Source organism: Calidris pugnax, unplaced genomic scaffold (genome assembly GCF_001431845.1).
Source record: "Calidris pugnax isolate Ruff unplaced genomic scaffold, ASM143184v1 scaffold45, whole genome shotgun sequence".
Classification (NCBI taxonomy): Eukaryota; Metazoa; Chordata; class Aves; order Charadriiformes; family Scolopacidae; genus Calidris; species Calidris pugnax.
In genome coordinates this window covers 6,319-20,818 of record NW_015090764.1, presented here as the reverse complement: position 1 = coordinate 20,818, position 14,500 = coordinate 6,319, and the positions used below count along the sequence as shown (strand labels likewise).

Genomic DNA, 14,500 nt, shown 5'->3' with positions numbered 1-14,500 from the left:
TTTCTTCAATATTATTTGAATTCATTTGTGAATAAAAAAAAAAATAATTTGGTAGTATTTAAGTTCTTCCCACATAAATCGATTTTCCAAAGCTTTCTGAATTGTTAGTTTTGCTCAGAAGCCAGGCATCATAACTGAGGTGTTGCATAAATGAAAGAGGCATTTTGGCAAAGCAGCTGAATTAAAGACAACCACACAGCTCAGGGCATGTATTTGCACTGACCTGCTATTATCTCTAAAAAGATATGAAAGAACCATGAAGAACCCTTTCAGCACAATCTGAGTGGCAGGGCTCACAACCGGTATCTCAATAAGTTCCTCTTTGCCAAACATTGATACTTTTTCTTCTTTTTCCAGGACGGTAGCAAGGTGTTTCTATAAGAGGCAAACAAACTCCATATTAACAACATTCTAAGCACCTTCTCAAAATCAAAGTTAATACAGATACAAGACTATCAGCATCAGCACACTGTTTTAAAAGTTCACTTACGATACCTATTAAAGTCAGACAGAAGTCAGAATTGAAAAGGGAAAGTAACAATGCTTTTAACATATTTGGCTTACACAGAAAAGAGGGATTAACTTGAAAGTAGGGTAAATACATTTCAGCAGTCAATAAAGACACAGATGGATAGAGCAGACAAAACTATCACTGATTCAGCAGCTCAATTTAAATAATTGTACACGATCAATTATATCCTTTAGAACATTGATTCTCTACAACCTCCAGTAGCTCAAGTGGATTACTCCTGGTTTTCATCAGGTATCATTTTCAGACAGCTTTCCAATATTGCAGTAAATTAAAAGATGTGTTAGCATTTAACTTATGGACATTTTAAGATGTTTAACAACATCATTATTATGCACTCTGGTACTCATTTATATAGCATGCAACATTACCTGTAAAATGGGAAAAGTAATACCAGTTATTCCCATTTTGTGCAAATCGGTGAGCATCTCTTTTCCACTCCAAACCTTACAGGAGGTTTCATACCCTCTTTCTACTAGTTGACTTGAGCTCTCCTGTAACCAGCTGTAAAAAGAGAGAAATCAGAAATAATTTCAGCATTATTTTAGAGATTTGGAGATACTTTGCAGGTACAAACCAGACCTCAACAATTACAGCAGACAGATTTTACTACATCTAAGTAGAGAGATTCTGCTTTTCCTTGTGCCAGTTTTTCTCTGTTGAACTACCTTCTACAGAACTGCTCTTGATGCAGATCATTGAAGAAGAAAATTTCTCCCTATACATTTATACTTTATCATCATATAATATCTTTACAATATAGAATAAGTATTAAAATATTATTTGCTCTTACGATATAACATCAGACTCGCTTAAGAAAGATTTCTGCTGTACTTTTAAAGCCACTCAGTGTAAATGATGCAGGTTGGTTTATCATGTCTGTCAATTGTGCACTTTCCTATTAAGAACAAATCTCAAAGCATGAAATGAGTACATTTAATATCTATATACAGTTAGGGAAAACAAGGCAATAAAAAGTGCATATTTTAACCTACCTACAGGTATCTGTAACTCTGCTACAATTTGAAAATTAAGCAGAATTATAATTGAGGGCACAATGCAAAATGTGACGAGACTTTCTAAAAACAAGCAGATCATCTCATTTGTGGCAGAGCTAAAATTTTCTCTAATTGAATGTATCCTCCATCATCCCTACAATATTATAAGACCTTCCCTCCACCCTGAAAAGCAGGCAGGCTTCCTCCCTTTCAGGAAATGCCGGAGCTGTCTGCTTCATCAACCAGCAGGAGGCATCAGAAAGACAGCTGTCATTTCTACAACAGTTCAAAATATTTACCTGTAAAGTCAGTTAATCATTATCAACTAAAGCAACAGGGCTTAGTGACTGTTTCAGTTCCAGATCTCCTGTCCTGTCACTGCAAATAATCTGATCAAGAGAGCAATTAAAAAAAAAACAAACAACCAAACCAAACAAACTTTCCTTTTGCCAAGTTAAATCCAAAAAAAAAGCCCATAAACTACTATAACAATCACTTCCTTGGCTATAATTTGCTTTCTCATATTAAGGAACGATGATCACTAACACAAGCAGAACTTCACCAGTGTAATCCTCTGTCCCTTTTCCTCAAATGTAACATCAAAAAAACCTGGAACTAAAATTAAGAAAAGGTGACTATGACAGAAACGAAACAGATTTAAAATGGATAAAATATTTCAGGAAATTTAAAACTTCTGTTTCCCTGTTATGAACTTCAAACATCATCACATATTTTTTGAAATGGTCATGCTATAAATGCAAATAGAAACTTAACACAAGGACCTTCCTAATACTATAATACCAGCAAAAAAAGTGAATTCTAGAATAAAATCCATATATTAATTCTAATGTTAAAGCATTTACTTTAAATACCTGTTAATTTACTTTTAGAGTAAAGCAGTAAGCACAAATAAAATTAGCTTGATTCCCAGAAAGATATCTATGGTTTTGAAGTGAAAAATCAGTGCATGCAATATTTTCAGGAAAAGATTTAACAAATGTTACAAACGTGCCTTCAATTCAAAAAAGTCTGTTTGCTCCTTCCCTCCCTCTCAGAAAATCCCATTGTTGACAGAGCTTTCTCCATTGAACAGAGCAATTTGTCCTGGTAAATCTGCATCTCATCAGAAAAACTCGCCAGTATTCTCTGTTGGTATATCTTCAGCTTCCTCAGAAAGGTCATGTTAGCACCTCTGTGGCATTAAGCCCATGCTTAAGTGCTTTCTGGAATGAAGGCCCAGGATCTTTATAACCGAAATAAGATTTTTCTTTTCTAAGATTTTTTTTGCCCATGCATTTGGCAAAGCCATGTCACTATGCAACAGCATTTTACCAATTACTGGCTGTTTACACCCACTCCTCTCCTTTCCAACAACTGCTTTTCATGCTGTTGGCAGATTTGCCAAGACAATCAACCTTAGTTTTTCTGATAAGGTTATAAGCTTGAGGCAACCAAATCTCCAGCCATGCCATTCTCATCTTTTACTAAAATTTAACATTCGAAATCCAAGGTAGGAGAATTTGCTTCTGCAAAAACGAAAACCAAATGTCACTTGTCTTGTGACACACAACCATTAACTCTCAGAATAGAGAAAGGACAGGAAAAACAGTGAACTGCTTGCTGTGGTGTACTCCAAAGTCTATTTCACCAACCACTAATGCAACTAAATGACAATTTGACGTGCACTGAATCAGAATTCAGTTAACTTCAAAGCCACTTGTACCTTTATTTGCTTTTATTCTGCTGACACTGCTGTTCAAGGTTTTATTAGCAGTACATTTTTGAACCCTCTCAGTCCCTGGATCCCTCAAAAGAAAATTAAAGGCTGCAGACACTTCGGACATCACTTCAATTTTCTCATGTTCCCACTCTACCCAAAAGATTTGTTTCTTCCCCTCCTGGAACAGGTTGCCCAGAGAAGTTGTGGCTGCCCCATCCCTAGAAGTGTTCAAGGCCAGGCTGGATGGGGCTTTGAGCAACCTGCTCTAGTGGGAGGTGTCCCTGCCCAGGGCAGGGGGGTTGGAACTTGATGATCTTTAAGGTCCCTTCCATCTCTAACCATTCTATGATTTGCAGGTACCCCAATTTTTCAGACCCTTACGTCTTTGCTCAAATTCAAGTTGTTTCACAAGAAAAACAAAAGGCATGGGTGATAAATTCACTTTTAACTATGATGAATCTGTTCCAAATAGATTCCAACCAGACTTGAAGAACAGATTCATGGCTTTTTCAAGGCTTTGAAAGCATTTTATAAATGTGAACTAATTCATGCTTTGACAAAATTAAAGTATTACTATTTGTCAAATAAGCAAACAGGAGCATATGAAAGATAAAAACTATCTATCTTAGGTAAAATTTTCACACAGAACTTCACGAAGTAGGACAGTAAGTTCCTCCAAGACTAGCACATCATGCAAGAGCTTAACATACTTTTCAAAACAGAATTTAAAGGCTTCCCTTTAAGACAAGAGTATTTTTTAAATAGAACAAACCCCTCTGGATTCCTCAAATGAACACGGATCAGGTGACTGCATAGTTTGAATTATGCCTCTGTTGCATTTTATCTGATGTAACATAGTAACCCATAAATTGCATCAGCAAAAGGAATCTAAATTTAATTTTAAAAAATACTAATTGATACAATGGAATTAGAAAGAGTTGCCTTACTTTGTCAAAGAGCAGCACACAGCCCGTAGGGGCTCATGATCCTTCTGCCTGATGTTGTTATTGACCATAAAATCCAGCTCTTCTCGAGCAGCTCTTAGTTGATTTTCTGTAACACCGTAGCTCACTGACTCCCGAGCACAGTCCTCGATGTTATGGGCTTCATCTAAAATGACTACTTGGCCTTTTAGGTTTATTTCCATCTAAAAAATAAAATTATCATCTAGTAAAACAGTGAAAGATATTAATGAGAAACAGCAACTAACAAGATCCTGTCAAAAAAGTGCATATTTTGCATTCTGATGTAAGCAACAGAAAGTTTTGAGCTTTTTGATCCAATTTCTGTAACGTAGAAAATAACTAGAGGGAGAAAAGAGTGGGGGGAGGGAAGGGGGAAGGCCTTTTCTCAGCCCGGATGAATATAATCTGAACCATTTTTCCACAATGAGGGAGGTGAGACACTGGCCCAGGCTGCCCAGAGAGGTGGGAGATGCCCCATCCCTGGAAACATTCCAGCTCAGGTTGGACGGGGCCCTGAGCAACCTGCTCTGGTTGGAGATGTCCCTGCTCATGGGACAGATGGCTTTTAAAAGTCCCTTCCAACCCAAACAGTTGTTGGACGGGGCTCTGAGTAACCTGCTCTAGTTGGAGATGTCCCTGCTCGTGGGACAGATGGCTTTTAAGAGTCCCTTCCAACCCAAACAACTCTATGATGCCATTACACTCTCCATCAACCAAACAATTGTGAAGTTTGCAAGGGTTTCTTTTCCATTAATTAAAAACAAACGTGACTGATGTGTAAGCATTACTTGAAATACAGAAATGCTTATTTAGTGCGGTGAGGGATAAGGAAAAAGAGAAAAAAAAATTAATTCAAAAAAGAGAATAAAAAATTAGCAATTATTCTGTAGTTAAGAGCTTGGATATAAATCAGAATTTCTAACTTCCCCATAACTTCAGTTATTGCAATCTTTTTACAAATATACTTACGCTCTCACGTATCTGTGGGTCTAGGAGATAATTATAAGGACAAAATACAATATCTGCGTGCACCATGAGTTCTCTGGCTGCAAAATAAGCACAGGCACGAAGCTTCTTTCCCAGGCTTACAAGATCCTCAATATCCCAAGCCTGATACATCCCGTGTGCAGACTGTAGGGCGTGGTGTTCACTGAGTTTATGTACACCGTGATAGTACGGACAGGACTTGCCCTAAGAGCAAATAAGCACAGATAGTTAGCGGTTGCAAAAAAATAATGAAAACCAAGTAAGCTTAAATCCTCCAAATTGTTACGTGCATTCGACTTTATTTCCTGGTAGCATTTTACCAGCTACTTTTTATGTTGGACAATAACAAAAAACAATGTCAGAAAGAAAACAGACAAATTCATGTTCTAAAATGTCCTTGATAAAGGACACTTCTTTCTTCTTCATCTTTAAAACCCAAGACAATTTAAGTTTTACTGACAACATTAACCTAGCAGTCATAAATATTCTATCATCATATATTTTTCCAGTATTGATACTCTGTATCAACATTTTCTAACAATTAACATTTAAACAAAATTACCAAAAGCATTTAACCAACACAGTATAAAGAAGTCAAAAACGTTACCCATTCCAACTGCTCAATTACCTTTCATTTTAATATGTTTAAAAGAAGGCTCATTTTCTGAAACACAATTACTCACATGTTTTCCTTCCAGCAATTCTACACACATTTCATTCCTGTTACCACCACTACCAGATACCACTGGATGAATACAGGTATAATCCCGGCTGGAAAGAATGGTCATAGGGACACTGGAATACGCTGTTCTCTTCAATTCCCTGGTAATCTGGGATATTTGCTTGTGTGTTCGTGTTCCAAAAAATATTTTGGGAATGAACTGATCTCCATTTTCTTTCTTCTTTGTGTTACTGGTATTTTTATCAGTTTCTTTTCCAGAAGAACAAGAACACTCAGTGCAAGGACCAGAAGACTGCAATCCAAAAGAAAAAAAAGATTAACAAAATCCCAAGGTAAAATAGACTATAATCAGATTTAGCATGTTTCTTTAGAAAATGCCCTCTAGGATAGTTCAAGACAGCCTGTTAAATCACCAGGTTGGCACATCAAACTGCAAAAAGTTTAAAAACACTAAAGCACACACACCATCAAGCCTGAAAATCTTAAAAAAAACCTTCTAGCAATCACTAGATACCACTTTATCATAACCCAACCACAGAAAGAATTATTATTCCAGTAGAGTGTTTGCACATGTGAATAATGCAAATGAGCTTCTCACATTTAAGCTTCGGCATAAGGACACTCCTGTCACAGAACAAAAGTCCAGCACCTTAAGTGAAGAAACCAAAAACCAAATAAAAATAGGGTACATTTTTTCCTTAAAGCAAGCAGAAGAAATCTGGACAGTCTGAAGAGATCTGTTTGCAGATAAAACAGACTACATTATACACTCTCCATTAGAAACATGTTTGCCATGCCATTATGTCAAAAACCACCTAGTAACTATGAGAATAAAAGATAAAATAGGTAGTAATTCTAGACAAAACCTAATGCTGTAAAATATTTGTTAAAAGACAATTTTTTTTACTTGAGAAGGACAATGTTTCATAATATGAAATACTGGAACAGCTGTCATGAAATTGTAATAATTATTGTGAAGAGACACAAGGAAAACAAAACAACTGGTGAGTAACCGTGTCCACACACACCTCCCATAAAAAATAATGAATTCTTCCAGTGTAAAAGAGTTTGTATTTGGTTTTCAGGTGACAGCGCAAGCAACAACATGCAGCTGCCCGCTCAAATACTTCTCCCTCCCCTTTTAATTGTAATCAGTAAGATTATCCATGATAAACAAATGCTAAGTCAGGCCGTGTGTTACACCACAATTCTGGGGATCAAGCTGTCTTTTAGCCTCGGTTCCGAGAAAAAGCAAGTTCGTGTTACCCTTAGTCCCACTCAGCCTTGTCCGCCATTAAATATTACAATACATGAGAGAATGCATGTAAATGTAACCCTTCTGGAGCTGTCACTCACTGGGATAAAAGGTTCACTGATGTGCCAAATAAACAGGCCCTCAAAGCAGATAAAGTTACACCCATGCTGGAATTGTTACATTCCCCTCTCAGGTTGCCAGTACCAGCAGATTTCATTACGGTGTGCTGCCACATGAAATAGCCCGTTCCAAATATCCTGCCTTCTATATTGAATAATTACTTATTCACCCAAAGGATAAAAAGAAGAGTTATGAATGGGGCTCTTGTCAACAGCGGAGCAGGAAACAGCTGACATATGGTATATGTTACATACGTGGCAACACTCAACCCGGTTTGTACTCACACAGAAAACTGCAATGCAAATTGTACCTTGATATTTCCATCAACTATATTCTATTTTGCCTTTTGAAATAATGAAAACCACCTTACCATGCTAACAATTAATACAACAGACGCGGTTTACTTACTGCGTAGGGCCTTTAAAAACAAGTTTATCTTTTCATTTTAACTTAAGGCAGATGGTGTTTTCAGGAGTAAAAGATTACACAGAATCCAGCAATCTAAGGCAGATGGTGTTTTCAGGAGTAAAAGAATACACAGAATCCAGCAATACCCTATCACTAATATCTCACTGCTAATGCTAAGCCTCACATTTAGTTTGCCAAACAAAAGTAATAGAAAATTATTAGCACCAATCAGGCAACCTTTTTGCAAAAGTTGTTCTAACAACAGGAAAATGCAATTCAAATAAATACATATAGAAACATGAACAGAAGGCTCCTCTGTAAGTTTAAAAAAGTTTTAAAAAGCAGATATATTTCTTTTCATAAAAGGAATTAACAGCGTTCTTATGTGTATTTTACAGGTGACCTTAAAAGTTTTTCTTAAAAGGTTTGAAATTGGTATAATACTGGCTTTAAGAAGCACTTTACCCAGTATTGCAGTTTTAAAATGTTACCTTTAAGTTTGAAAAAAAAGCTTAAAAAAAAATCATCATTGAGAAAGCTGTAAACTCAGATTAATTTTATAGTAAGTAGTAAGAGTATAAAACTGCCTGCAGTAGTCATAACATTTCTGAAAGCCACAGGCACCATTAGCCCAAAATAAATAAATAAATGAAACCTTTTTAAAAGGACCTTTATACTGAAGAGAAGCTTTGAGAAAATGGCTAAAACACAGTTTAAAAAGTTGAGTTCCTCATGTTATTTGCACCTTACTCAAGTGTGTCAATTTGCATTTGAATTCTTTGTATCCTTTAGAAAATGGCTTGGCTGTCTTTAAATTTATTAAGAACAAACTATTTTAATTATATATTTCCATGAAAAGAATTTACTACTGATATCACAGCAAAATCTAATGTGGTGTTACTCTCCCTCTACTACAGCAAAAGGAAAGAGAATTTTCCCCAGCTGAAAAAGTGATAACTCCCATATGGCAGTTCCCATAACAGTGTTGCCTCAAAGTATTAATTTTTAGACCTGTAACACAGAGATATTGGTTAAACTATAATAAAATTAGAAAATGTTTCAATTTATTTATGAAAGAATAGGGGGGTCTGAGAGGTAATAATATTAAGACAATAGAAAACTATTTCATAATACCCTCTGGCTTCAGGGCTAAACCTGTTTTCAGCTGTTTGAATCTGGGATAGAGATTTTCATTTGGGAGAGGGGGAAAAAAAAAAAAGATACTTCTCTACTTTCTGCAGTATTTAATCAGAAACATCCAGTAACAGATGCTGTTAGAGATCAGATATCAGACTATATGGACCTTAGGCTAATCCAGCTTGTTTTTACTTCTGTCAGGGGTAGATAATACAGCCTATCACATCAATATTTATACGGCAAAAACGTGGAAGTCCGATTAAAAAAAAAGAATAATCAGGTATACCAACCTGTCCTACCTGTAAAATAGAGCTAAACAAACACTGAGGCTATGATCTTTGAAATACAAAGAGATAAGAGGAGTTCTTCATATCTTCATCTACATTTCCCGCTTACAAAGCCATCTAAATGATACAGCAGTGAATACCTCTTGTGTGAAATATCACACAAGCCCAATCTAGGAAGATATCAGCAGTGACATTACCAGAGCTTTTCAACTATTCCTTTATAAGTGCTCAAAAAGCACAGTATTCTGCTGCTGCTGCAGCCTCTTGATTAAAGTACACAAAGCAGCTGTTTATCCTCTCACAGTAACCAGCAGGTGAACCCGGTTCAATATTTATCACAGGCTTTCACAGATCACTGCTAACCAAGCAAACGTTTTAATTAAGCTGGAACTCGCTTCAAAGAGCTCATTCAAACCGTCAATCAGCGGGAAAAGGATCAGATACGGTGTCAGGTGAGAGCGTGTAATACAAATCCACAACTTTCTTCATCCCATCGCGGTAAATTAGCCTATTCTGGAGTCCAGACCCTGATTGTAACAGGCTGCCAGTCTCCTGGAATGTGTAACAGAAGTCACTCAAACTCCATTGTGAAGGTTGTAAGCAATATGTTAAACTGCAATGGGCTAGCACATTAAGACAGATTCTTTTCACAGTTGTTTTTTGATACCCCAAGTGTTTGTTACACTACTCTCCATTTACTGTTTACTTTTTTACCTGGTATAAATGGGGATTCCTTAACCCAGCTGCCCCAGTTTCTCAGACCATATGCTTTGACAGAAGTAATCAAGAGAGTACCAGAAGGGTATAATTTCACATTTAAACTCACACTAGAACTGCCCTCTCTTGCAAGAATTAACAGCAGAAGGGCAGAAGTGGATTCCCAGGCTCTGGGCTGAAAGCAGCAGCAGATCCTCACCCGCTGCATCTCCAGCTGGGCAGCACCTCTCACACTCTTACAACAACCAACCTATCCCCTCTCTGTTGGGCCATTAAAAGGAATGCTTGGCAAGGAACTAATTTTGCTTTAAACACAGGATTGACTACAGTAAACCACAAGATATACAAAGGGAGGCTTATCTCATTGATTAAGAAAATATTTTGATTGCATTATCGTATTATCCTAAACACATAGTCCATTACGATAAGTGTTGAACATAACCTCAGCTGACTTTATATAAGCTACACTAGAAAAGCATTTTTGTACCTCACAGCCCATGCTGGGATGGATCTTCACATCTCAAACTTAATGCAGTTAAGCTGCAGAACTACTAACGATAAACGGGGCCTTACTTTCTGTAATTGTTTATTGATATCAGACAAGTTCTCAGTCTGCAGAAGTAACAGTTCACCACAGGAAAATACCACCTTATTCTTTGTTTCTTGAAGATAAAATTGCTTTTAAAAAACCCCACACAAACAAAACACTACTGTCATTCTTAAAAAGAAACTTTAACAGAAAAAAAATAATTCATATTTTCTTAGATTACTTCTTTCTAAAGGAGTAGTGAACAGTATAGTGTTTGAAATTTGAATAGGATGCTGTACTGTCTGTCTGCAAACCCTGACCCAGGGTTTACCCACACAAACAAAACACTACTGTCATTCTTTAAAAGAAACTTTAACAGAAAAAAATAATTTTGTATTTTCGTAGGTTATTTCTTTCTAAAGGAGTAGTGAAAGGAGTAGTAGTGTTTGAAATTAGAATAGGATGCTGTGCTGTCTGCAAACCCTGACCCAGGGATACACATTATAACACACTCCTGTACAGCTCAAACACTGCCACAAAAATAGTGTCTTTTTAGAGAAATCAGACTGTGATTCAGTCTTTTATTATTTAACAGTCTGTTGATCCATACCACAAGAGTTCAGTTTTCTTCACTACATGAAATTTCTAGAAGTTGTAAATCAAGTTTTTCAGAGATTCACACCGAAGTAACAAAGGTAATTTTACAATCAAGAAACGATGAAAGGTCTTTTTATTTGAAAATCAACAGCACACTCTGCTGGCCTTTGTATTTCAAACTACCAATTGAAGACCAGAGGCACAAAGCATTTCAAACCCTACTCAAAAAACCTACAGAGCTTTCCAAAACTAATAAAAATTACATCCCATCAAATGACCTAGAACACAGATGCACTTTTGTCAAGAAAAGATCTAGCTCCTGGTGTCTTAAAGCAATACCAAAGCTTTTGGCTTCTTTTGTGTTCACAAAAGCAGAGTATACTGGAAAACAACTATTGAAGTTAAAACATACACTGTCAGAATAACACACAGAATTTTTCTTCTTAATCACATGCGATATATATTACTCATTTTTTACTATAATATATAGTAATGATCTGCTCCAACTTTCTCTATACTACTTTTTAAGGTCTAAAGACACACATGTTAATATTAAATGCTGTCTTTTGTTTACTACATACTCCACAAAAGAATGAACGGCAAGTTGAATGAAATCGACAAACTCTGATGTCACTCAATTTCCATGGTCCTAGTTTCAATTTTTTCCATGATGTCAGAATTCTACTATAAATTGGAATATAACACACAGATTTATATCTGCTGTACAATTGCTGTCACCTATTGGAAGTTTACAGGCTGAATTGCTGGGTCAGGTTCTGTGCTATTGAGGAAACACAGTGTAAAAGAATTCAACCCACTGTTTAGAAGAACAACTTTCACAGAAATAATTTACACTTTGCAAACCACGTTGGTTAGACAGCACCATTAGGAGTAAAAGCCACTGCAGTTCTCACTGCTGATAGCAAGAATATATTACTTTAAAGCAACTTACAGACTTGGGAAGCTTTACATTAGGCTGTAACGCAGCTGGAGGTGCAGTGTTTTCTGAAACTCTATTAACAAGCTGTGTTTCATGCATAATCTCTTTACAATAATATTTTTTAAAAATTGGTCTGGAACTAGCAGTCTTGATGTAAAAGATTTTACTCTATTACTTACTGTTTGGGGAGAAAAAGTAGTGGTTTTCACACTTTTCTCAGAGTGAACAATCAGCTCTCCATTTTTCTTCTGATGATAAACTTCTAAAGCATCAACCAGCTGCACTCCTTTTGCGAAGCAATGACGTTTTCTAACCTGCTGGGGCAAAGAGGTTCTGTGTTCAAACACACTGGACAGAACTATGTGCTTCCACCAGCAGTCAGTCATTTTGTTCCAACTGTTTTCAGTCTGTTTTGGTATCAGTAGTATCACTACTATTTTTTAACAGTTTAACCAAAGCTTAGCCACACAAAAGTCATTTGGGAAAAGCATTTAACTACAAAATTCATTATTCAAAATCTGTAATTATGGCTGAGCGTTTCTTCTTTAAATTTCCCCACTGTGACAAAACTGATAGAAATTAGAATACTATAAAGACATAAGCAGAAAACTTCCATAACTAAAACAAGAAATAAATTCAAGCCATGCTGATCTAAAAACTTAAAGCAATACTCTAAAGCAATATAAAAGCTATTTACAGTGCACATCTGAATACAAGTACTAAGTCACGTGATACCAATCCCAACACAGAAGAAAACAACAGAAATATCGTGCTCCACATATTAGGCCAGAGATAACAACATCTGACAGGATATAAACCAGAACTCTAATACATTCATAGCATTATTTGAATCCCTAATACATATTTGCAAGAGCACTTTTCAACTCTAGAATCTCATACTTTGACTTAATATTATAGATCAGCTGGGGATAAAAACATTTTGGGGATATTAGATGTTTAAATATGCAAGATATAATTTAGGACATGGTATTATGAACAATTTAATGCAACAATGGACTCCTTTGTAACAAGTAACAATAAAAATGAACAAAAACCTGTCAATCTATACTACGACTATGACATGACTCAACAATTCTCCGTGCCCCTCTCTGAAATGTTGATAGGTGTGTGACAGCTTTGTTGAGCGATGCCTGGATTATTTTACTGCCAATAAAGTTTGCTCACCTGGCTCTCAGTTTCTAAAGGACGAATCCTCTTCCTGTCTACTTGAAAATCATCATTCTCCTTGTCACATAGAGATAACCTTTTTTTGGCAGACAATTTTGAAGCTAGCGTTTCATTTCCCTTACTTTCTGTAATTAAAAATAAAAAGGTATGTCCACTGCTAGGAACGCATTAAACAGCAGCAACATTTTTAAAATAGAGTTTACTATAAATACATTTGATGTAGGAAACAGTATTAGACATTTCTAGACCCATTAACCACCATTTCCATACAGATTTCCATGCAGGACAGAATCTGCTGTTATCACAGTAAAAAAGTCCCTGACTTGAAAGAAGAAAAAAAAAAAAAAAAAGACATCACCACCTCCATATTTTACTTCCAGAAGAGATTTTTAGCTGCCTATGTATGAAGCTACCTGTGTTTGCCAGCGGGCTTCCAGGTTTTATGGAACTTCCTGTTTCATAATTAGTAAAAGAACACGAAGCACCATGATTCACACTCGTTGCAGCCTCGTCACTCTTGGGTTGGGAATGACACACGCAGCGACAGGGCGGTGAGGTCTCTGCCTTTCTCTCTTCCTTTTCACATGACGACGTAAGCGGTGATTTCTCTGAAGGACACAGTCATTGGTCTTCCATTAAAAACTACTCAAGACCGTACATGAGAACTAGACTTTCAAAACAGTTAAGATGAAAGATTTATTTAGGCCTTATAAACCTTGTGTCTCTACAAAGTCTGAACAAACTCTCAACAACTTTGGAAGATTTGCAGTGCAAAGAACTGTAACAACTTGCAGAAATGAAAAATACCCTTTTTCTATTCAATCTGCATAACTACAACCCACAAGTATTTTCTTTCAAAGTTCCAACAGCCATCCAATCCCCTTATGAGACCAGATAGCTAAATCCAGTTTAGCATTACTGGCCATTACTGGTTTATGTTGCCAATAAATGTAATGGTGGAAAAAGACCTGGTTAGTTTCCTGAAACCAAATGTTTAAAGTCTGATAAACAACAACAATTCATTATAACATATTTTGGTAATAAAATCTGGGCACACAGACCCTAAGACAACTTACCATACAGAGCCTGCTGCCATGATAATGCAGAACAAAGTAATGCCAAGCTTTTGCCACTTCCTGTAGGGCTCTCCAACAAACAGTGTTGCCTGTTATTTAAGCCCTTGACAATCTTTAAAGAGAATAACAAGAACACAACCAGAATTAATAGGAAAAAACCAAAGAGGATGTCTTTAGCTAATCTAGAAATAACTTCTACAGACGGATCAGGACATGTGCTGTCTTGTAAAAAAAAGAAAATAAAATCAAAACACAGCACAATCACCTTTAATAACAACAGGTCAACATGTCTTAGCTGCATTTCTCTCCAGAGGAACATGGCTCATTAGCAATGCTCAGAGGTTCACGTAGGGGGGCTGTGAAAT

At 36.4% G+C, this 14,500-nt stretch overlaps 1 protein-coding gene across 1 annotated transcript in view; it reads right to left on the bottom strand.

Moving 5' to 3' along the window:
- BRIP1 (BRCA1 interacting protein C-terminal helicase 1) overlaps positions 1 to 14,500 on the bottom strand; it is a 73,219-nt gene that overhangs the window by 53,001 nt on the left and 5,718 nt on the right. The window contains exons 4-10 of the mRNA XM_014952252.1: positions 13,057 to 13,184; positions 12,051 to 12,185; positions 5,883 to 6,173; positions 5,182 to 5,403; positions 4,195 to 4,394; positions 901 to 1,033; positions 224 to 375 (exon numbers count right to left, since the gene is read on the bottom strand). Of these exons, the coding sequence (XP_014807738.1) occupies positions 224 to 375; positions 901 to 1,033; positions 4,195 to 4,394; positions 5,182 to 5,403; positions 5,883 to 6,173; positions 12,051 to 12,185; positions 13,057 to 13,184 (1,261 nt within the window). The remainder of the gene's footprint in view (positions 1 to 223; positions 376 to 900; positions 1,034 to 4,194; positions 4,395 to 5,181; positions 5,404 to 5,882; positions 6,174 to 12,050; positions 12,186 to 13,056; positions 13,185 to 14,500) is intronic.